The sequence below is a fragment of the Zonotrichia leucophrys genome, chromosome 5 (assembly GCF_028769735.1).
Source record: "Zonotrichia leucophrys gambelii isolate GWCS_2022_RI chromosome 5, RI_Zleu_2.0, whole genome shotgun sequence".
Taxonomy (NCBI): Eukaryota; Metazoa; Chordata; class Aves; order Passeriformes; family Passerellidae; genus Zonotrichia; species Zonotrichia leucophrys.
The window spans coordinates 27,227,901-27,252,437 of NC_088175.1; the positions used below are offsets into that span (position 1 = coordinate 27,227,901).

The 24,537-nt window shown below is 45.5% G+C and overlaps 1 protein-coding gene across 7 annotated transcripts; it reads right to left on the minus strand.

Annotated features, from left to right (window-relative positions):
• Positions 1 to 423: 423 nt before the first annotated feature.
• On the minus strand, positions 424 to 19,380 carry BMF (Bcl2 modifying factor). 7 transcript variants are annotated; one of them, XM_064715554.1, is made up of 5 exons: positions 18,675 to 18,774; positions 17,203 to 17,367; positions 15,948 to 16,172; positions 14,823 to 14,986; positions 424 to 2,353 (listed from the first exon to the last, which is right to left on the minus strand). In XM_064715554.1, the coding sequence occupies exons 3-5, from the start codon at positions 16,156 to 16,158 to the stop codon at positions 2,252 to 2,254; spliced, it is 477 nt and encodes a 158-aa protein (XP_064571624.1). In that variant the 5' UTR covers positions 16,159 to 16,172; positions 17,203 to 17,367; positions 18,675 to 18,774; the 3' UTR covers positions 424 to 2,251. The 7 variants fall into 7 exon arrangements, with proteins under 7 accessions (XP_064571624.1, XP_064571626.1, XP_064571620.1 ...); XM_064715556.1 differs by lacking the exon at positions 15,948 to 16,172 and adding an exon at positions 16,173 to 16,268; XM_064715550.1 differs by having other exon boundaries at positions 15,948 to 16,268.
• Between the last annotated feature and the right edge of the window lie 5,157 nt (positions 19,381 to 24,537).

Sequence of the window (24,537 nt, forward strand, 5' to 3'; positions counted from 1 at the left end):
TGCCACAAGGGGAGGCCTCATTGCTGCATTGCTGCCTGAGCCTCCACACTTCCACTACTGCCTCTTAAAGAGCTTCTTATTTAAGAGTCTTCTCCTTTATATTTGGTTTCTCAGGGGTCCCCAGCCCAATCTGTGCTTGCACTACACCTCAGGCTTTCCCCACCATTTAAGTCCTTTTTCTCCAATGACCAGCATTTACATCAAGCAGACTGTGCAAAGCAAAGTATGGAAAGCCTGATCTCTGGCAGCGTGGGCAGAGAGCAGCTTCCATCCTGCTACAGCATAGTCAGCAACAGCTATCACTTAGATCACTCTGGGTAACTCTGTAGTGCACATGCTTAAAGGAACAATACAAAACCAAAAAAATTCCCCCTTCTAAAAAAAACCTCCCACCCTCCCTCTCCATAAACCCACCCCCAAAAATATTACTTGAGATTCATTTATATGAATTATTAACCATCATGGACAAACATATTACTCTAGCTCTAGCTAGAAAAATAACACAAAAGGAGAAAAAAAGCTTTTCTCACATAAACTCTCTCCTTATGTTTAAAGAGAGTGACTGTGAATATAGGAGGGTGAAAAAGGCTTGGGAACCTCTTTCAGGAAGCTAAAGTACATTTTTGCCACAGTAGACGCAGGATGAAAATCAAAGAGAATGGGTCTGAGAGAAAGGAAGAAGGTCCAAATTTAACTCTGTTCAGCAAACTGTTACCAGACACTACAGTGCAATGATGAGATTACAAATACCAGAGAAAGCAGGAATTAGAGACAAATATGCAAAGAGGGGTGGAGAAGGAAAGCATATGTGCAAGTAAACTACTCTTCCGTACAGTAATGAGTATTTTTCAGAGTGGATCAAGAATTTCTCAACACCTGCTGCTGAACATTTCTAACACAACTGAAGAGCAATTCTCTGGACAGCTCTTCCTCAAGTTGGTTGTATCATTTGAGACCTACAACAAGGTGCAGTGGTAATATGGAAATTTTCAGAAAAAATAATAAGGTCTGTATTGCTTCTCTGTTCATGTTTTACCCTAGCTGTCACTGGGTCTTGAACTAAGCATATTTAAGGCTACAGAGAAGCAGCCATCAATATTTTAGGCTACTTCTTTTTGGTAGGGTAGTTTCCCTGTGCTGGTCCAATAGTGTCAGCCATACGGACAAACCTCTGAGTGCATACAAACTGACAGAAGATCTCCCTTGAAATAACATTACTGCTGCTAGTCAGTATATGCTTACAGCAGCCTCCAAATACTGCACACTAGAGTAAATGGACAGACTGCTTGTACAGTGTACATATCAGACTAGATGCTAATTAATTTCCCTGTCAAATCCTGAAGCAAAATTATCGGATGCCTGGGATCTAAGCCTTCCTGACCAACCACATTATATAGTAGGAGAAAAGAAAACCAAAATAAAATAAACATCCATCATAAAACTACTAAAAACATATACATTAGCATTGTAGAAGAATGACACATGCGATATTCCATGGATTTTGGCTTCCTGCTGGCTCATGGGCACTGAGAACACTGAACTGAAAGCAGGCAGAAGCTAGTAGCCACCAGCAACTCCAAGAAGGTTTCTTTTTCAGCCTGTTCTACTGATTTATTTATTCTTAATTGACGGCAATGACAAAGAACAGCTTTTCTTGTGAGAGCTCTGCAAGTGGTGCCCAATGGAATGGCCGAAAAGGTCAGATTTCTTTGTGATTTTCTCTCACACAGGGCACAATGAAATAAACAGTAACCAATGAATAAAACAAGTAACCTGATGGAACCAAGCTACTCGAATGTTTTTCACTGCTAAAAATGTGGAGGAATTGAGCATCTCTGCTCTAAAAGATACCCCAAGTGTGTTTAGTCATCAATCCCAGGCATCACTTTTAACTAGCAGCCAAAATGACACTCCTGCACTCTACCATCCCCTACTACACAGGGCAGAGGAAGCCGTCAGTCTAATACCTGCCTCCCTTGCACAGAGGTCACCGGTGCGGGGAGCCAGCAGCAAGCTTTACCAAACACACCCACATTCTGGCTTTCCTTCAACAGTGTTGGACAAGAGCTCCCTGCCTCGCGAGGCAGGCAGCAGCAAAGAAGAGTCCGTGAAAACACCCAGACTTGAAGACGAGTATCCGAAAGTCAGAGTCCTCACATCCGGCCGGCGGTGTGCAACGTCTCGCCCCCGAACCAGTGTTTGTTCAGTGCTCCCTGCAGACTGGATGTGGCCTGAAACAGGCGGGCGAAGCTCACCTCTGCCCAGTGTGGTTCCTGTTCACCTCCGTGTTTAAGGCCAAGTTGTGTAGGAAGAGAAAAAGCTGCCACCACACTTGATTTCTGTTCTGCTGATGCTGTAGAGAAGAACAGTTAAAGCAAGGTTATTTATATTTCTAAAATTGCAACATACCACTTCTCTTTTCCAATAACAACTCAGTTACACTTTTCAAGAGCAGACACTTTAATCCCATCAGCATAACAAGGGGGTGCAGCAAGGGATGAGGGGAGAGAGGGAAATGATAAGTTCTCCAGAAATAATTGTAGCTCTAACATTACAAAAAGAAAAGAGCAGACCCTTTATGCATTGTGCACAAGAGGATTAAACTTTTTTTTTTGCTTGTAGGATTTCGCAGAGTTTAGCCAAGTGCTGTTTTTAATCAGATTGGCTTCTGAGCCTTTCAAAAGCCCCAGCTGCATGAACAAACAACCTTTTTTTTTTTTTAAAAAAAAAGCCCCCCTTCACCCCGAAAGTAAAAAAAAGAAAAAATATAACTGGTGATCCATCTGTAAGTGATTTGACACCGTGAAGGTCAAAGGGTTAATCTTCAATTTAAACCACACTGCTGAGACAGCAAAACTCTGATTTCATCTAGTACAAGAAAACACATTCGTGCACACACACACTCCCCCACCCTCCCCCCACCACATTTTCCTTCCCAGCATCTCCAAGATAATACTGCCCTTTTTATAGCCACTTTTGACAGTAAGCCATAAATAATCAGCCTTGGAGCCCTTTCCTACTGACTGGAGCCAATTAAACCTTAAGCAAGAACATACTTGAAAACACACAAAAAACCAAAACCAAGAGGTTATTTCAGGTCCCATTGTCAAGGAAGAAACATGGGAGTTGAGTTTCAGGGGGACACCAGACTACATAATGCAGCTTTGGGACAGGGATGCTGTTCCTCCTTTTGTTATAAGTAATCACCCCTGCAAAAGTGGCTCCGATTATACCCCCACCTTCCTGCACTTTAATGGCATCTCGCACAAACAGGTGGGTTTCTCCTTACATTGCCCAGTCTGGGATACTATTTCACCTCAATAACCAACTCTCTATTAGAAGTCAGTCTTCATTTTCTCATCCAGAATTCCATATTTGCTAAGCAAGCTTGATCATTTCTGGAAAACAAAACAAACCAGCCCAAATCTCCACCCCCTACCCCCCTCCCCAATCCCCAGCAGACGAGGAAACAGAAGATTGGCTTCCCACAACTTTGCCTCAGTACACAGGAGTTCATAAAAGAGCACTGAAGCACATTATATGAACAAGATGTTTCAACTCAGATTAGCCCAACAGGGCAGAATAACACAGTTGCAAGGCATTTTTTACATAATCACAAATAAGAGAGTTGCAACTGGAGTTGGTGTATTTGAGATGTGTCAACAGACAGCTCTTCAAAACCCTTCCAGATAGCCATTAAATTATGTTCATATTCCAGTGTGAGTAGATCTGTGCCATTTGAATCACAAGCACACACAAAAGAGGCTTCCAGAAAACCTGTGTTCATCTTACATCTTAGCAGTGGGTCATTATTCTTGCCCTCAAGAATTAACAAGAAGAAGAAATGGATTTGGAAAAGTTCACACAGATCCATCCCATGGCACATTTGAAGAGCACTGCGTTTGTAGCATAACCTGTAAGTAGTGGCGCTAGAGCCTGCTATTATTTATTTCAAAGTAACTAGTCCTGGGTTCAGTCCTTACGGATTGCACAGGCATTGCTAGTTTTACAGGGGAAAACAATATTTTATAAACTGTCCTGTAGGACTGGCTTAAAAAACACTAATTTGGTCTCAAAAAGCAAAAGCAAAGTTTTTGGTTTTTTACTTGCATCTCAGTTTGACCAGGCTTTCCCTTCCTCATCAAACTCCAGAGATTCTTAGCACCCTCCTCCCTACAGCCACAGTCCTAAAACTGCTCAAACTGCACAGGGAACCACAACGTCCATGTGACATGTAGATAACATGTTTTTATCAAGCTATTACTGCCTCTTGAAGTCACTTTTTGGTACAGCATTTTTGTCCTTTTCCAATTAAAATTGTTTCATGTATTTGCCTAACACACTCGAGATTTCCATGCAAGAGCAGAATAGGAAATATTTTACCCTTGGTTCTCCTTGCTTATAAGAAGCATACCATCTCAAATAACTTTTTTAAGAATGTTGACACCATTTTGCTTTGAAGTAGAAAATAGAGCACTATGTTGAGGGCAGCTTTCCAGGTTTTATTCCTAGATCTAGGGCTTGCTTGCATTTCCCTAGGTCTGTATTCACCCAGCATTTTTTTCCATGGTGGTGTGGTCCCACACACACTTTCACTGGCCCACATACTGGAGCAGCTCACTCATGATGTCCTGTCCCCACAGCAGTGCTGGAAAGTGAACTAGAGCAGCACAATGATCAAGGCCAGAACTAATCCCATAAACTGCCCTTACTGTTTAACAGGTCATCCTAAACTATCTGATCCATGGCATCATGTACTCAGACTGATGCTTGTTCCAGGACAACAGAAAGATGATGACCTGTGAAGAGGAGCAACCTGGGACTATGGGCTTCAGCAGCAAGCCTAGCTAATAGGGTTTGGAGTTACAGCTCTGCTTCTGGGCTGATCTGCTTTCTGTGGTATAATTCAGCATGGGGCAAGAGCCACAGAATGGAATGGCAGATATTATTTGCAGTAAACAATTTATGGAAATAACTAAAAAATGCCCTTTTCACAAGTTTCTGTGTCTTTTTCCCCAGATACGCTTCAGCCAAGACCAAAATTCTTAAATATTTCAAGACTGAGGAGTTTTTGGTGTGGTATAATTTACCTTTCAGGATGGACAGAAAATCCAGAACAGTGATTCCATGAACTTGGCATATATATTTTTTTAAAATGTGATATATTTTGAGACATTTTTCTAAGATTCATAACTATTGTGATACTGGTGTATCATTTCCCTAAGCTTTACAAGGCTGATTTGCCCTTTATCAAAATAATTCAATCCTCAGAATCACTACTGCACAAAAATACCAGGGATGAACACTTTGCCACCTCCATGTGGGAGCAACAAAGTAACCCTTTTGAGGCTTCCTTCCCAAGAAGGAAAGAAGCCCCTTTTGCCCTCCACACTAACTTTAACTAAAGAGTAGACTTGTGAATACAGTAAGTCAACACAAAGCTGGAAACACATAAAACCATTTCCTATTGCAGCTGCTGCTTTTTAAAGGGGATATCCTTAAGAGACTGTCTGTCTGAAATGTTAGCATGAATGCTTCAATGAGTCACAAGAAAAGGCCATTTTACAGGAAAAGTGTTCTCTGCAGCAACAGTACATTAGCGAAGCCTCTTCCATGAACTGTGCTGAACCAAAAACCAGACTACTTGTAAACAAACACAAAAAAAAACATGCAAGACTTTTACTGGAAGCAAATGAAAGAGGAACATGACTGACCCGACACTTAGTCCTTCCCCACAATTAATTCCTAATACATGTTTCACACTCTAAGCATACAGATACATATCTGGCAAATAACACTCCAGACGTCAAAACCTTTTGTACTCCTACCAAGCCTTTGCACAGGGTGATCAAAGGGAAGATCAGGACAGGTGATGCACTTCAAAGAAAATGTTGTCTCTTTGACACGGCTCCTTGAATCCATGAGCATAAATGTTTAACAGATTAATAAGACTCATTTTTACACTTGATATACACGTGCCATTAACAGCCCTGTTTAAAAAAAGTAAATATGCTTGTCATATGCACATGTTGTATGTGGGGCCTGTCTGGTAGACTCCATCTACCCTTCTGATCTCATGGGCAGCTTCTGACTTTGCTTCATAGCTTCCAGACAATTAAGGGTCGTATTCTGATCCCATCTTAACTAGAAGGATTAATATGGACCTAAATGGTGCTATGAGAGCAAAAGGAGAATAATCGCATATGTGTACATAAAAATATTATTCTTCCTTTAATGACTAATACAAGTATTAGCAACAAGTTGTTGGGATTGTATTTATTCACTGAATACAAAAATACTTGCACACCAGGAGCAGTTGCTGACTCATCGCTGAAGGCTGTTTTTGCTGCCAGGTGGCTGGAGGCATATTGTGCTGCCACAAAATATGCTTTAGCTTACAAAGACTAGAAAGTCACAGTCCCCAAGGCAACAGAGGTTACAGAAGGTGTCCCCTACTGGAGAGAGAAATGCAGGCCATTGGAAGTCAAATACAAATCTTTCCAGCTGTGATTCCTAATGACCACAGTATAATGCATGTGTAGAACCAGCAGAGAAAAAAAGAAGGCAGTAATAGAGGAAAAAAATGAAAGAGTAGCTCAGCCACATGGCTTCTCATGGTAACACAATAAAGAGGATGAGAGCCCTTAATCGGGAAACTCCATCCTTCTGTCTTGCAATGACTCTTACACGGGACTCAACTTGTAGTAAAAGGAGGCGTTATGTCAAGTATTGCTTCCTTTCTCATGAGCCTCCATCAGACTTTGCAACAAGATGAGCAACACGTGTGTTTATGGAGAGAGGACAGACAATACTGGGCAAAGCCAAAAGGACGTAGGGTGCAGGGGACCCCCAAAACAATGCATGGGCTGCCCAGCCCAAGCACGGGAGAGGGCACGGACGGAGCAGCAAGCAGCGGCGGCTGCTGCCCCAAGGCCGCTGCGGGCGCAGCTGCGCAGGTGAGCCCTTTCTGAGCTTTCTCGGCGTTTAAAAACAAACACGCCGCCACTCGCGCCTTCCTCTCCAGCGCGGGCAGGAAGGGGAAGCAGACAGCCGCCATGGCAACAGCCAGCTGACGGCAACCTGGGAAGGGCAACCACCGGCCACTGCGTTCCCAGGCCCTCGGCCTTCCCCTCCTTCCCCATCCCGAGGGGCACGCTGGCTTATTTTCCACAAATATGGTAAATAAAATTCCCGTATTTACACAGAACAGTGCCTGACACCAATCTGTACCTGCGGCCCGGGGTCCGGCACAGCTCGGTCCCATGCTCTGGGCGTGGGGTGTGTGTATGAGAATGCTGGAAGAGATACCCACGAGAGGACACCCCACACCGCTCAGCCACAGCCGGCAGCTGCAAGAGTTTTTGACCTTTTTAAGGGTTTATTGACTGAACCTGCGTGTGATGGGGCAGGGCTGTTCCACAGCTCCCGGTGTTCATGCCCGCCCTGCGCGGGCCTGGGACCCGCTGACCTGTGTTTGGCATCCATTGCTTCACCAGCAGAAGGGAGGCGCTCCCAAAACTGCTCACTGCTGCGGAGACCCCCCCTAGTGATAAAAGTCTGCCTCGGGGTTTGCTTAAAATAACACTTTAAAGTTTTTACAGGAAAAATATCCTGGCGCGGGGGGGCAGGGGTGGGCGCGGGGCCGCCCGGCTGCGCGAGGAGGCGGCGGGAGGGCAGGTGCAGGGCTGGAGCCTGCGGGCAGCGCAAACTCTCGTCAGCAGCGCCGATGAGTCAGAGGCTAAATTTAGCCGGCGATATAAACACAGCCGCCGAGCGCAAACACGGCCGGCCGGGCCCTCGCACGCACCGCCCGCTCCTCCGCGCCCGCCCGCCGGCTCCGCTGGCCCCGGGGGCTCCGGCCCCGCTGCCAGCGCGCCCTCGGGTCTGGCTCCCATCACGGAAAACCCAACTGGGGTTAACAGGAGTTGCCTCACTGCTTGTTTTTGGACCGCTATTTTTTTCTGCCGTGGTCCGGTCCTCGGAAGGATTCCTTTTCAATTGGCAAGGCGGCTAGTGAGGAGGAACAAACAAACAAACAAACCCCAACATCCAAACGGAGACTATAAAGGCTGGCAGGACATTCCTCCTCAGTGGCTTGAAACAAAAGAGAACTCTGCATTTGGGCACTTGCTTTCCTGCCCTTCCACCATAAAATTTAATTGAGTAAAATACAAACATGTACACTCCTTTCTGTAAATAATCAGCCCAAATATCTCATCATCCCCCTCAGAGATGGCACTATCTTAATAAGATCAACCAACTTAGGTGGAGGGCTGGAGGCAGAACAACTAGGTTCCTATCAGCAATCCTTGCATGATCTCAGTCAAGTTATAACCTGCATTTTCTACTCTCCCACAATAAAAAATAAGTGGGGCATTACCACAATTATTTCTTAATTCAAAAATAATTTCTCAGCTGTCACACTGCTACAAGCAGAAAGCATGTTACCACTGTCACAGTGCTGCAAGAGCTGAGGAGATCCAGAGGAACCTGCAGAGACTGAAGGGGTTGCACAGGAGAGACAGCAGCACTGAACACTGATGTTAGAAATACTGCAGAACAATTCACCTGCACTGTCTCAAAGAGCCGTTTTGTGCTCTTTATTCTGGGCAATCTTGGTCTTTTGAGGTTGTGGCCCTACTGCCTCAAGACAGTCCTGTGTCCAGCAGGATTCACTGCACACAGTTGCACAGAGCTTGCACGGCTCTCCTGCCACCCTGCTCCCTCCCAGCTCCCTTATCCTCTGCCCACCTTCTCTATCAGAGCTAGGCAGGAAGTTTTGCTTTTTAACATTATCCCCTATTTTAAGCAGGAACATACATGATATATATGTAAGTCTTTTGTCAGCTGAAAACATAGAAGAGGCTAGATTAGGATGATGTAGAACTTTTGTGGGTTTTATTAAACTGATACACAATGATTATATGTGGCTTGCATCAAGAGTTTGTATAGCCCAGTCTCCAGCAGCAGCCTTTACATGGCTGCCTGAGGGAAAGCTAAGGGTAAGTACATGCAATAGCTTCCACTAGTACTCTCTTCCAGCATCTAACTGGTTTGAGCTTAGGATTTTCTGAGTCAGATCTGGTTTCTGTTTATTTAACGTCTGCCTCAATGGCCATAAACTTGTCTCAATTCCCCTTGAACCCAGATAAAGCACTGGGATGCACAATATGCCTTGACAAGGAGCTCCACAGCTTTCACCTGTTCCATGAAAAATGACCTCATTTACTTTGAGCTGGCTCCCACTAGTTTGACTTGATTTTGCCTAGTTCTTGTACTGGGAGAAATTAGTCTATTCATCTCCTTCGTGTCACTTTTGATTTCTGTTTAATATTGCTTCCCGCTTAGTTTGTATCTTTTTTTAGGCTTAGCAGTCCTTAGCTCATTTTTTCATATGGAAGTTCTATCATCTGTCTTGCCCTTCTCTGAACCTTTTCCAGTTCTGCTGCATCATTTTTGATGAAGGAAACCAGAACTTCATATGACATTCAAGATACAGTAGAAACACAAATTTATACAGTGGCATAATTACATTCTTGTTCTCAGTGTCTTTTCTTAGCATACCAGGGAATACCATTTCAGACAAGATGTGAAATGGTCCAGCACATTTCTGTTAACCTACATGTCAAGTAATCAGCTCCATAGGCAGCAGGATTTCAAAACAAGATAGACAAGGGGCAGCAAGTTGTTCTGTCATTTGTATGCATGGGGAAGGTACACTTCCAAGGCCACCTCTTCCTTCATTGTCATTTGTCATAATGAAAAGAAAGGGGGAAAAATCTAATAACATTAAGCAAAAAATCTGTTTCTACCTCCTTATATCAAATTTTTTACTCCACTGACCATAAGAATGGAGCGTAGGATTCCAGTTCCATAGCCCTGAAAGAACTTTGTTTTACATCTCAGGCTTCCCAAACTCACACCCACCCTACGCCCTACCCTTTAAATTGGGCTCACTCACTTCAGGAGCTCTCTCCCTCACCATGTGCATCCTCAGCTGGAGATTCGAGTCCTGCACCAGTGGGCAACGCACAGAAAGCAGAGCTGAAGAGGTGACCCACTGCTGTGCAGAGCAGCAGGGAAGATCCTGAAACACACTGACCTACTCAAGAAACAAATGAACAAAAACACACACCCCAGGTCTCAGAGAGACTGTAGATGCAAGTGAAGTATGGAGCTGCTGGTGCTACAGGCTTAGCTGCAGAACAGTCTGAATCTCTGCATTATTATTAGGAAGCATTCCTGAACATTTTTCCTAAAATATAAGGTCATCATAAAGAACAGATTTCTGCAAATGATTCCAATGTAAAAAGCAACTGTTAAAATGCCCTGAATATCCTTAATAGTGAAAAAAGCCTGACGGAGTTGGGATAAATGATGCACATGTAGTACTATGCACCCATTCTCTCACGCCAGTAAGTTTCCAACAAGCGATGCAGGCTCCCTGTTGCATAAGTAGAAGTGTCTCAGAGGAGGCCCTGATAACTTTTATGAGAGACAGACAGGAAGAAGTATGCAAAACATAACACGTTTCACTTTCAAAGGAAAACAACATTTCCTTCTGGACATTTTCAGTGTCATTAGCTTGAGGCAAACAGGTACATGCCTAGCTGTCTGCCCACAGCCAGTGTGGATGCAGGCATTTGTGTTCCATGGGCTGCTGAACCCTGTTGCAGTGATGGTAAGACTTGCTGAACCAACTGGGGAATTTAGAGAAACAAAGTTTTCTATAGCTAGATCCACAGAGGATTTTTGAGCATGGTCAGCATATCTAAATCAACTGCAGGATTCCTGATGTGTTGGAAAGGGACTTTGTTGTTGTTTGTAATGCACTTATTTACTCAAGAAAGCTCAGTTCTGATTCAGCATCTGGTTCTCATTGAGGCTCAGCTTTTTTTAAACTGAGCTTTCCAGATGGGTTGACTGAAGCACAAGGAGGTCAAGAGACTTGTCTGAGGTCATACAGCAAGTCAGTGGCTCTGCTTGGACCTGAGCCCAGAACTGTTCAAGGCTACCACTCCTTGGCTCTTAAAGAGACAATTTTATCCCCTGTGAAGTGATCTTATCTCCACGAAGAAGAAATATGATAAAAGCAGTCCCCTCAAAGCTGCAGCTTGCTTAAAAAGAGTTATTTTATTTGGAAAAAGCTATAGCGTTCCAATGCCTCACTGGAGCCCATCAAACTGAAGGGGTGTGATCCTGATATACAGTGTCATCCACCCCACCCCTGGATAACCCCCTACTCCTCTGGGACGGCTTTGCTGCCGCCACCATTCCTGGTTGTGTACTCACGCAACCCCATCTAACAACCCCTCATGTCATGAAATACACCCTCCATTCAGCACAGCTCAAAGCCCCTCCTCAAGGCAAGGAAACCCAAGTGCACTCAGGACCTGAAGCAGAGCCCAAGCACTTGTTGCCACAGCCTGGACATGTGGGGTGTGGGAAACATATCCCAGCCAACCAACCCATAAGCTCAGCTCTGATCTCCATAATGTCAGAGCATGCTCTTGAAGTTCAGCCACAGGCTGAGCTACAGCAGCAGTTCACTGATTGCATAGCAAAGATACAGTTGCTTCAAACCCAGGAGAAGGTGGCAGGTACTGGCTTCTCTTGCAGAAAGCATGGCTTGCCTCTATCTTTGTCTTCCAGGGGCAGGGTGAAAAAAATAAAACAGGGAAGTCTGCTAGAAGCTACACAGCCTCAATCAGGTAAGAGACAGTAAAGAACTCAAAAAAACCCCATCTTTATGGGTCTCACAAGTCATTCTGCAAGAGCCCTTGCAATCTAGATCAACCTGTAGCAGGCTCTGCTATTTAGGAACACAGAATATTGCTCAAGTCTTCTTACAAGAAATTCAGCATCTTGAGGAGATGAAAGACATGGAGTTCTAGGGAATGTTGTGTTATTGCTCTAGCACTGTTCTAAGGATTAAATAGCCAGGTTTTATATTACTGTTTTCTGTTTAACATATTAATAGGAAATGAATCTCTGAAAGTGATTTTCATGCCAAAAGCAAGCATAGGTGCAGCCAATTTTCTTATTCTTGCTAGATGCATACCCAAAAATCTTTTGTATAGCCAAGAACCACAGAATAAATACCATTTAGCTCCAGAAGCCCAGAGAAGAGATAACAATGACTCTCCAGGGCTCCAAGTGTAGGATGGGGTTAGACCATGCATGCAGCAGAGTCCAATGACAACTCAGTGATGTCAGCCTCAGCAGCAATTGCCTGCTCAGTTTCTCTCTCAGCCAGGGATGTACATTAACCAGCACCCTTTGTGTCAACACAACCTTGCTGCTGCTGCAGCAGCAGAATGGGGGCGATACCTGAACTGCTGGAGAGTCTCACAGAAGTCAAGAGCCATGGCAAGGCAGCTCTTGAGCTAGCTGGATGCACCATTCCAATGCTAAAAGCCTTTCCTAACTTCCACTGAAAAGGCACACACATTTTCTTTTCACAGGTTCACAGATAAATGTTTTGTAGGCTCTGAAAACAGGCACAGCTTGTTGAAAACCAAGCTTGCTCTCTCTCAGGACTTCACAAGACCACACTGGTGTGACTAACTTTGTGGTATTCTAAATCTGATTCAAGACACCACTCTGGAAAGTTGGTTTTGACCAAATGTTTTAGACAAGCTGAAATGGGGTTTTCAAATCAGGGGTTAGTTTCACAGCAAGATAAACGACAGCCCAGTTTTCCATGCCTCAGAGACTGCCCCTTCCAAACCTCAGCACACTGAGAACAGCTCTCGTGTCTCCAGGGGCAGACCGCCTGCTCCTTCAGCAACGGGCCGGGCAGAGACATTGCTCATAGGACAGAGGGGGTTCTCCACGGGGGATTCATGCCAAAAGCCAAAGGAAATCCTCCATGCAGGACTGGCAGGGAAGGGATTGGGCATGACAACCAAACACTCTACAGGGATCAGTGCTTTGGACACCAATATGTGGCTCAATATCAGTTTTCCTGACAAACAAGAAAGAATCCCTCAGCAGATCCAAATGCCAAGGCCTATCCCAGGGTCAGGCTGTGGATAACCACTGGCTGAACTACTCTGTCCTCGGGTTAAGTTTTCGGGTTGGTTTGGTTTTGGTATTTTTTTCCCCGTTTTGTTTTCAAATTTAAATGGCTGAAGGCTCCCGTCCCCTTTACAACTTGTTGCTGTTCCAGTTCAAACAAAGAGCGCGGAGCTCCTCCTCTGGCGGGCCCCGGGGGCCGGGCCGGGCCGCGCCGCCCAGCACAGCCGGACGCCTTTGTTTACTACGGCTCCACACGCCGGGCTGGCCGCCGGCCGGGGCTGCGCGGCCGGGCCGGCACCGGGAGCCGCGGCCGGGCACCGGGAGCCCGACCCCGCCTGCCCTGCTGGGGCCGGCCCGGGGGACGCTCCGGGACGCGTTTCCAAGGCACGGGCATCAGATAGGGACACTCCCCCCAGATGAAAGGGGTCAAGTTACAACCAGTTCCACCAGTTCGGTGCAGGGCTCCTCTGCCAAGTTGGTTAAACCTTCCCTTTTCTGAGAGACAGCCTGGCGAGAGAGCGGGGCCTGCAGCTAACGCTGGCGAAAAGGCGCCACCGGGGAAAACCCCATTCAACCACAAACAACACGTTAAAAATCTCGTGGTAGCTCTTTATTCCTGCAGTTTGCTAAATGACATTCATAGCCCCATCTACATTTCTACAGGCTAATCTTCCTTTTCCTTCTTTAATCATCCACCTATTAGGAGATGAGTAGTCCCAGAATTTCCTCATCTCTCAGGTGACACAGAGAGACCAAGCTTTTGCCCAGCCACAAGCCACACTCTCTGACCCGGACAGAGATCCTCACTTACCTTAGAGAAGGGGTGCAAACGATCCCACAGTTAACAGAGGACAAACTCACTTGGAGTAGGATAAACTTTCTGTCCCTTTCTGAAGTCAGCAAAATTTCTTCATATACAAGCAGATGCACACCCTCCTTGTTGGGCTTCCATAGAAGGGGCAAACTGCTGCCTACTGCCAAGCTTCTGCCACCTCTGACCATCTCTCTATGGGCTGAGATTTTCATTTTATCTCTAGTCAAAGGGGAAGGAGAGCAAGGAAGAAAGAATCAAGGGTTCTGGGGGTAATGGTTATTTTGTTTCTTTGAACAGCAGTGTTTGGGTTTTGGTTTTTTTTTTTTGTTTTGTTTTGTTTTTTTAAGAAACCAAGAATCTGGAGTGTGTTTTTCAGACCTGATAGCATCTTACAGGTGTATTTTGTGGTGAGGAAGTTAGTCACAAGTCTGAGACACTAGCTACGACTGTCTTACTAGTAGCTGCTAGTAAGTCTAGTATGATCTAAATATTCTTTACAACATTACATAGAACTACCGTTAGACAACAAGGAGCGTCAGAACAGACTCCAGGCTTGTTATCTCCAAGGCAATGAGCTGACATAAGCCACTGATGGCTACATGTACCACAGAAGAGAAGGTGCTGGTAGTGAGGAGAATGGAGAAGACTAAAAGCTGTAATAAAAAGCAAGAGGCCTGGGAAAAACCTCAAACCCACTGCTGATGAACAGGAAGAGCTGGAATAGCAGCAGCTAACAGAAGAGCTCCCTTCCTGGGCACTAAATGCTCATATTCATATTCCCTCATATTCTCTTCCCTCCACCTGCCAGTCTTTAGAAAGAGTAAGCAATCTAGCATAAGCAAAATGCATCAGGATACTCCTGCCGTTTTATCATTGCTGGCAGTCTGCTGTCTTAGACAACGGTTCACTTAGCTGATGGCTGGAGCCAGTCCTCAGAGTAGCACTCTTGGACAGGTAAAGCCCACTTTCCCCTGCAGAGACACCCTACCCTCTGTATGTGGAGCCGGTGGAACTGGTCGGCAATGCACTGCAACTTCCGTGCGATCTGCACCTCAGCACGTGCTTCCCGCTGACCTTCCTGAGGGTCCTCCTGGAGCTGCGGATCCAACACAAAGCCAGCTGGAGGGACATGTAAACGGTAACCAGCACTCCCTACAAAACAGAGCACAAGAGTCATTCTTCCAGTGCAAAGATTATCTTTTCTGCTTAGTACACTTCATGGAGGAAAGAGCTGTACATAGTCCTACATTTTTGACGTTTGAAGTCTAGTTTCTGAAGGCCAAAGAATGACTGTATGCTGTAACACAGTGCAGTAAAAGATTTGCCCAGATTTCAAATAAACTTATATTGATTAAACAGAGCACTGATGTGTTGATTCCCATAGTCAAATGAGTGGCAGGATCTTAAAATTGATTCCTTTTGCTTGTTTACAGCTCAGCCAAATGCTGTGGCTTGGGATTTTTTTAAGGACAGTTTTGCAGTTTTACAGGATCTCTGCCTCAAGTTGTCTCCCCCTTCTACAAAAGGCAGAAGTATCTTTTTTGTCAGTTTTTTCTCAGTTTTCTGTCATTTAGTGATTTTAGTGATTTGAATTAAAGCTGAATTGGATACACAAAGCTGAGTGGTGACCCATCAGTTACTAGTAAAATAGTGGATGGACATGCTACTTATTCAGAAACTTTTAACTCCAGTGAAGAGCCTAAAAGCTGTAACTTTTTGCATCTTCTTCTCTCCACTGAAAACTCCTAGGAGTTTCCATTTCCTATGTGGATGAGACAGACCGTTGGCAGTTAAAAATGTAGGCAAATTGTAGGATATGAAGTACGGTGAACATTTAGACATCTAGCAGTAAAATCAAATGTGGCAGAATAAAGCCAGAGAGAGAAAGAGGGAATATCAAAGACAGCAGAAGCAATGAGCAGATGTCTGGTTCCTGCAGTGGACAAGCAAGGGTAAGAAAATACAGGTTGTCTTTCTTGAGGGAGTAGGACTAAAGCAAAATAATTTCAGTCCTTTAATAAAACACCCTAATGAAAGAGACCTTTCTTGATTGGGGAAGTGCTAAAGGGACAGTTTCTTTGCTGCAAAGCTAGTGACACTGGAGTGCTCTTACCATAGAAGAGTCTCCGTGGCTCTTCAGTGACTCCACAAGGCAACATAACATCCTGACTGGAAGAGGATGGGCTGAGTGTTTGAGTTGCCTTGTCCTGCTGCTCAGGATGCCTGATACCGGGACCACAGCAGTGTGTGAGGGGGAATAGTTGAAACCTCCCCAGAAGGCAGCTGTAGGACTGGTTCTGTGTGAAAAAGCCAGTTGCAGTCATCTCACCAGGCTGACCTGCAAGTCCAAAGTCATCAGAGTGAAACACGTCATCGTCCAGCCCATCCAGGCTAGAATAGTCCTCTTCCAGGTAGCTGGGGCGATCCATTGCTCCTGCAATAAAGGGACATTTGAGGAAACAGCTAAGACACAGCAAGAATGTTGTCCAGGAGAGAATGCCTTCTGCTCCAACAGTAAAACACAACCGATTTTATCACACCTTCCCTCTTCCCCACTTCCCAGTGCTGCCCATCTGCATGGACAGGAGAGGTGAGCGACTCTGATGAAGGTTAAGTCTTTGCACAAAGTCCTCAGGTGCTGGGCCAGAGAGAGAAAAAGTTCACACGCGTATAAGTCCAGAGCTCCAATTCCACACCTGCTCACAAGTAGAGAGCCAACCCCCAATCTCAGCACATAGAAACTGAAAAGACATTTCAAAAAGCAACCCAGATTCTTCTCATAGCCCCATGGCCACTCCACTTCTTTGGGGTCTGCTTTGTTTTGGCCTGCTATACTTGAACTTTATGGTATATCCCATTCACTTTTCCCCACCTATTTCTTATCCATAAAGAAAAGCTCTTGTAATCATAAGGCTGCAAGGCCAGATTTTTAAGAAACCCAAGTGGTTGCAAAACTTAAGAGTTGTCAAAGCCACGTCTGTGGCACGAAGCTCTCCATTACTTCTCCCTATGAGGGCCAACTTTCCTTTCAACTTCTCATTTCTCCCCTCAGCTCAACCTAAGACATGTCCCAAACTTGGCAATGTTGTCACTTCCTTATCCCTCTTATGCTCAAGCCTACGTGTGCCGTTAGTGCAATGGTTCATCCTACTACTCAAGAAAAACATGGCTGGTGTCAATGTTTAAAGCAGGATTTCTGTAGTTGCCACAGTAAACACTCCTGAGCTCTGTTACAGCACAAAGATGAACAAAAATGGTAGAGGGGAAAAACCCCCATGAACCCTAAATCACTATCTCAGAGCTCTTTGCAAACATAAAGCAATTAGAAGCAGTATTACCAAAAATGCCACGAGTCCCTTTACTGTTACCTGTGCATCTAACCCAATTGGAAGACAGACTCCTAAGAGATCCATCTCCAGGATTTCCACCCAGTTCCAAACAAGGCAGTGAAATTCAACTCTTCATGTCTCTTCCTTTGCTCTGGTTTGCGAAGCATTTAACAGAATGGAAGACTAGCAAGAGGAATTTCAGGCCTGAAGGAGACATTAATAATAATTTTATAAGGATGTGTTCAGCGCTGCCCTTGGTGCTCCCATCTCCCCCCAGGTGAGCAGCACTCCGGACACCAGCTAGAGACAACAGGAGCAAGCAGTGCAAGAACAGTTTCTGCAGGGCTCTGGCTGGGGGGCACTCTGCCTATTTAAATTGCCGCATCTCAGCAGTTCACTCAACTGAGCCACAACTCCAAAAGAAGTTTCTGCAGAGCGGAACAGGTACCAGCCCCACAGCCGGATGCAACTCTGCTGGATGACAACAGTGGCAGAGCACTCATAACATTCTCATCCATGGCTTAAAGTAGCACACTGAAAGGAGTTATGGGCCCCAAGAGGCAGGCATGGATGATCTCCTTGCCAGCTTTTCTGCTGGATCAGTCACCTGACAGAGAAGCAGGCGGGAATGTATTTTGTCTTTACAGGAAAGTTTGCCAGATCTCATCTGTCAGCCTCACTGGGACACGGGCATTCCTCAAGGGAAGTGCAGCAAAGGCACAGAGCAAACCTCAAACAAAAGAGGGTTTAAAACCAAGAAGTTTAACTCGACCTCCTGCATTACGGTCCGACCCTTTAGCAGAGATTTTCAGAGAATGCCGATGCAGCGCGAAGGGCAGCTCATTCTACAATGGAACTCCTTCTACAACCTCCAAACGCAGCTCACGCTGGGAGCCACAGACCCCGGGCAGCTCGGGCTACGGGTCTTTGCCCGGGCAGCGCCCGCGTCTCCGGAGCCGTGTCCTGCCCACGGCACTTCCTCGCACACAGCCGCGGCCCGGGGCAGCCGCACGCCCGCGCTGACAGGCGGCGGGCCGGGAGCGGAGGGAGGGCTCAGCGCACACGTGCGTGCCAGCGTCCCAAAACAAAGCTGGCCGGCCTCGCTTCGCCACCGCTGGCCGCCTTTAACTCCTCCCCGCCCGGACGCTAGCCCCGCAGATGTGCCCCCGGCCAAGAGGTTTAACGCGGCTTCTCCGGGCAGCGCCGTGGGACGGGACTCCCGAGCTCGGCTGGGCGGCCCGGGAGAGGCAGCGCTGGCTGTGGAATCAGCCGTCGCCTACATCAGCGAATCAGCTGTTTTCTCAGTGCCCACCGAGCTCATTCCTCGCCCGCACCCTCCCTCTTTCTTCCCGCTCCCCAGCAGACCCCGGGCTGGATCGGCCGGGCCGGGGCAGCCCCGAGGCGAACCCCCTTCCCTGTCACGATCGCGCCCGGCCTCGGCACCGCCCTCAAGGGCGTCCTGGCACAGAGCGACCGGCCCCCAGTGGCGAGGGCACTTCCTGGGCACTCACCGAGAAGCGGGACGGGCGTCCCTCGGGGACGGGGCGTCCCGGGAGGAGCCGCCTCCGCTGCAGCCTCCGCACCGTCAAACTGCGGCCGGCGCCGGCGGGCGCGCCGCGAACAGCTGACGGCAGCCCCGCCCCCGCCGCGCCCCGCCCCGCCCCCGCCCGCCAGCCAATGGGGGGGGGAGAGGCGGGCCCGGCGCGCGGCTGAGGCGGGGCGGCGCGGGCCCTCTCCGGCCCGGTCCGTGTCCGCCCTCAGCGGGACGCGCTGCTCACACCTCGGAACGCTCCCGCAGCTCGGTGGGCAGCCCCAGCCGGGACTGAGCCGCAGCCGCGCTGGGCTAGCTTTAAATCTGATGGGAGTGCCACTCCAGCTAGTTGATTTCCAACAAAACTTTGATTTTTCAGCTTTAAATGACTTAGAAAGTTCTTCGCGATTTGTAAAGTCTGAGCCCTGAGGTGTGAGGGTCTAGGAGTTCTTCGCAGTGTGTTGTGCTCTTTCCTGTAGATGAGTACGACTACAGGACTAAGAATCAAACTAATAAGGATAATTTATTCACAGCACTTTCTGTGAAGCCCCCTCGATGAGGTTAGCATAAAAACCCCAAGCCTCATGCCGCGAACAACAGCTCGGTGCATTTACCTTAACTCTGCCAATGATTTATCAGCTCCCCCTGTAATCAGTGGCAAAATCTCACCATGCTAAGAGAGGCAGTACCCAGCTCCTTGGCGCAGAGCAGCACCCTGTCAGGCTGTTTTTAAAACCTACGTAACAAGATCGCCTGCAAGGGAGGTTTTAAAACCCAGCTGGCAGCTGAGTAATGTTAATTGCTGTCAAGTCTGCCACACAGTTACTGAGGTTTGTAACTTAAACTCAGGGGAGGGGTTAGATTGCAAACCGATGGCTAGCAAGGTGAGGCGAATTACTACGTTTTCCTCGTATCACATTGTCCTGGGCAGGCTCACAGAGCCTCTCCAGTTAAACGTTTCAGAGTCACTATGATTTTGAGTGAGGTATTTGCAGTTGCCATTAATAGATTAACAGGCTAATAATATTCATTGTCTCCAAAACCCCATTTCTTTGTGGTTCTCGTCCAAGTGTTCATTTCGACTCTTTTATTTGCCAGAAGGCTTGAGTCTACTTGTTTACGAGAAGGTCAGATCATGTTTGACTTGTACCTCACCATCAAGTAAGAAAGAAAAAATACTCTTTTTTTTTATTTTCAGTAAAGGACAAGAGGACAAGGTTCTTAAAGTAATTAAGCCTCATTGTTCACTTTTGATAGTCAAGGGAATTGTGAGTAGGGGAAGAGGCAACTGATATTTAAAAAAAAACCAAAGGCAACAAGAGGCATTCTATATCATCAAGTCAAATTTTATCACACTGATGGTCAGACCCTGGCAAAATGCCAGCTGCTGGAGGGCTACTTCTAATTTGAATGTGTATCACTATAAATAAAAAATGAATGTGCTATGATTCCAACCACTTATGTCTTCCAGACTGAGTAATAATTGCCTGCTGGTTAGGCTCATTAACAGTAAGAACAGTACCTGATCGGCTTTGTTTTCATCTCATTGAGCTGCAGTTGGGGCCACACTTTATATCCCCAGAGGCTGCATTTTGGGAACTCCTACTGTGTACAAAATGTATGGAAACTGAAATCTATGTGTGTAATCAGGCTGGATGGTAAGAGGGCTCAGGAAGGATATTTGTGCCTTTCAGTGATTAAAAAAAAAGATATGGCAGCATTTCTAAGAGAGGGGACTCAGAGGGATTCCTTGAGGAAATTAGACATTGTTAAGAAATGGCTCCGAGTAAATAGACCGAAACCAAGACAGAGACAGCGAGTCTGAAATGGAAAATTGTGAACCAGGGGCAAGTTATACCACCAACCTCACTGCTCTCAGCTGAGGGAGTTTCTACAACAGTATGGAGACAAGCTTCTTACCTGGGAACAGGAGCCCAAGGGACAGATTCTCTGCCAGAGAGTTTTTGCTCATTAGTGTACATGGTGACATTTTGATTCAAGAGATTAATCTTAAATCACGTGCAGCAGTGTCCCTGTGACATCTGTGGATGGAAATACTGTACCATCCTATAACCCTTCTATCAGCCTGCTCTACTGTTCAAAAGAATAGTGAACAAAAATTGCTTCTTTTTATTAGTTATCCCCCCTACATATTCCTCACATGTCTTCACAACTATTTCTTATTTTACTGACAAAATGCTATTGTCAGCATTGTGCTGTAATTGCAGAGTACATTGTGATCTTAGGCACGGGCCTTGCAAGCTGCTCTGCCTGGGTGGGCTCCAAAACCCACACAGGGCCAGCTTGACTTTGGTGGGGGTAGTCTTGTCTGATGAGCTCAGTTTTCATTTCTATTTTTCTATTTTTGTAGCTCTCATGGTTGGAATAGGGAAATTAAGGGTAGTCTCATGGATCATAAAGCAAAGGATGAACAAGAAAAACATACGGGGTTGATTCTATTTATTTTGTTATCTTAAAAACATTTGGTCAATGGGGTGATTTTTCAGGGGGCTCAGTCTGAGTGCAGAGGAGTGGAAAACAGTGTCTTCTGCCCTGACACATATCAGTGGCTTTACTAAATGTGTTCTGCCACACTTTATTGTTGTGTGAGGCAGAAAAAAAGTCTTGAATTTCATGTTTGACCATCCCTGTGTATTTCTCACATAAGCCAGACTCTGAGGGAAAGCTGGCCTGCATCCTGATGGAAGGGCTCCCTGTGTTCAGCACCCAGTGCTGGTAGGAGAAAGTGCTGCACATTTCCACCAGTGTGTGTGAGAACAGGATTGCTTGCTGTCTATAAATAAAAGTGAGAGGATATTGCTGTTGGGGTTTTCTTCTGAAGGGAGCAAAGTTTAAGGCAGCCTGCCAAGGTTACTCCTTGCTTTTCTGAAACCAAAACTGAGGCCACTTTTTCCCTCCAGATAATGTCACTGGATCGGGAAAATGCTTCACCCTCTCTTGGGGTGCTCTGGCTCCTACTGCAAACACCGAAGACAGGAGTTTGCGTTTTCCATATAGCCTTTCTACAGCCAGTCCTGCAAATTCAGCCGTGCCTTGGATGTATTGGGCTGAGGGAAACACTGACAACCAGGTTTGAGGTGTCTGTGTTTCTGTGTGTTACTGAACATGCTCTTGTATACTGGAGTCAATCTGAATTTTTCTTTCTTTTTCTTTTTCTTTTTCTTTTTCTTTCCTTCCTTTTTCCTTCCTTCCTTCCTTCCTTCCTTCCTTCCTTCCTTCCTTCCTTCCTTCCTTTCCTTCTTCCTTCCTTCCTTCCTTCCTTTCCTTCCTTCCTTCCTTCCTTCCTTCCTTCCTTCTCCTTCCTTCCTTCCTTCCTTCCTTCCTCTCCTTCCTTCCTCTTCCTTCCTTCCTTCCTTCCTTCCTTCCTTCCTTCCTTCCTTCCTTCCTTCCTTCCTTCCTTCCTCTTTCCTTCCTCCTTCCTTCCTTCCTTCCTTCCTTCCTTCCTTCCTTCCTTCCTTCCTTCCTTCTCCTCTCAAAAACACTTGCTATACACTTCCATCTCCTCGAAGCAGTTGTCCAGTTCTAGAGATTTTGCACAGAATAGAATTTCTTTTGCCTGCTGTTGATGTAGGGGGAAGTTCCTAAGATTTTTCTTCCCTTTTTTTGAAAAAAAACCAAAAAAAAACAGAGAGAGAGAGAGACCAAACAGCAGCATTTTCTCCTGTCTCTGGGTTTCTTCCAAAACATGGCCCATGTTTTCCCTCCTAATTCTGTACTCCTGTGCACTCTCTCCTGCTTTTTCCCATCTCACTCTTATGACTTCTCTTCTTCATCATCTTCCTTTCTTGGATTCTGGATGAACTCCTGCAGCATAAACTTCCTCAGATGTTTGACTCCACTATTGGGATTTCATAAGGGCTATACTAAAGGAAAATCTATATCTGATCTTTACAGAGTTGCAGCCTCATTCTGTAAAGGCCTGATCCACTCCTTGCAAAGACAGACTTGACTTCAGAGGGATAAGATCAAGAACATTTTGACTGTGATTGGTAATGAGCACTGACTATACTCAGGCCTCCCCAGATATACTCAGGGCAGGGCAGAATCAGGTCTTTATCTCACTGCATGAAAAGTTATGGTGCTGCCAAATGTCACAGCTGGGTCATGTGTAAGCTTGGGGTTTGGCACCACACTTCACTGCCTGCAAGGGTTCCTTGCCTGGTTGAGACTTTTGATTTTGGGGCTCAGTTATCACAGATCTGCAAAACTGCTGAGGTAGAAGGGATGCCTGGAGATGATTGGTCCAACCCCACTGCTCAGACAAGGCCACATAAACCTACACTATATCCCGATGCCTTTAGAATATTTCCAGGGATGGAGACTCCATTACCTCCCTTACCAACGTGTGCCAGTGCAAATCAGCTAGGGTGGAAAATTCTTTTGGAATTCCAAGTTCAAAATACCTAAGGGACACATTTTTATTACATTCTTTAAAAACTCCCAAATCTATTTCTTTCATTTATTTTAAAACTAATGACAGTGATTGTTCCTATCTAGGGGCACATGCACAGATTCGAGATTCTCAGCTTTTTCATTATTCTCAGTGCTGCTCACAGGTCACCAAGCAGAGAAGTCCTTGCAGCATCAGGTCCTAACAAAGTACATTGTGGAAGATCCCCATACAGATATTGTCATCCTGTAGATGTTGTATTGTTGTCATCATGCAGAAGAGGAACATCACATTTACGTGTGTCACATGTTTTGGCAAACAACTGCCAGAGACTGTGTGTTGTGCTGTGTGGACCTTTGGCTGGAACCAGCAGAGAATTCATTTAGTTTGGTAAATATTCAGTGTTATTTATTGAGGTTTGACCTCAAAATCATTCATATTTGGATAGAAAATGGTAGAAAAGTAGCACTCAGCTATCCTTAATGTGATGGTAAAGCAGAGAGATTTGACCCCTAGTGCTGACTGTTTATGTTGCAGTACAGGACCATTCAGGGTGTTCAGCACACTGAAGCATTAAGTCCTAGATGCAATAAAATTAAAACTGAAGCTAGAAAGTAAAAGTAAATATAAAAACAGAATTGCCTAATTCTGTCAATAGTTCAAAAGGAGGATCTAGTGCTAGAATCTGCTGAGTACTTCACATTGTTACCTATTTAAATATATAAAAAGAAAGATAAGCATTAAAAATATAGAATAGAAAAATATATTTTTTTTTCTCCAATAGCAAGTTTTCGTATCTTAAAGGGCTTTCAGGACATTGAATATTCAGTCAGCTCATACGTTTATGAAGAGTCTGTCTAGGGACACTGTTGTTTGCAAATTCCAACCCTCCATTTTCGTATGTAAATCTATGGTGTTCCCTGTTTCACAAACTAGAGAATATTCTTCAAGTAATTTTTGATCTTTGTCTTTATTCTCTTCAATTAATGACATTAATATGCTCTCCTCGTGTTAGAAACTTTTTTTTATAAACCCCAAAATTTTAAGTTTACTATGTAGGCAAAAAAATCCTACTTTCTGAAGAAAAAGTTCCTTTTGCTGCCTTGAATTTTTGTTTTCACTGTATTCATTTTAAATGCAGTATATTTTAATGCATACTTATGACAACTAACAAAACTGAGGACCTTATTCTTCTTCCATTGAATCCACTGGTAAATCATCTCCAAATGCCAGTACAACTAGAATGGATAGACTTTATAGTATGGGTGGGGAAAAAAAACCCAAGTTCTTGACAAATGTCAAACTCTGGAAAACAAGGCTGAAAATAATTTGGCAGAACAGGATGCTGCTTTACAATTTTCCTGAAGGAAAATCGTTAGTTTGCAACTAACGATTCACCAGTTCATCACAGTATCTCTAATGCTCATGAAAT

Bases quoted from the DNA above. Each gene is read 5' to 3' on its own strand.
- BMF (XM_064715552.1), bottom strand. From the start codon at position 16,263: ATGGATCGCCCCAGCTACCTGGAAGAGGACTATTCTAGCCTGGATGGG. The intron at 14,987-15,947 runs GTAAGAGCACTC...TCTGTTTTGTAG, and splicing joins GCCACGGAGACTCTTCTATG to GGAGTGCTGGTTACCGTTTA. The intron at 2,354-14,822 runs GTAGGGTGTCTC...TCTTCTCTACAG, and splicing joins ACCGGCTCCACATACAGAGG to CATCAGCAGAACAGAAATCA.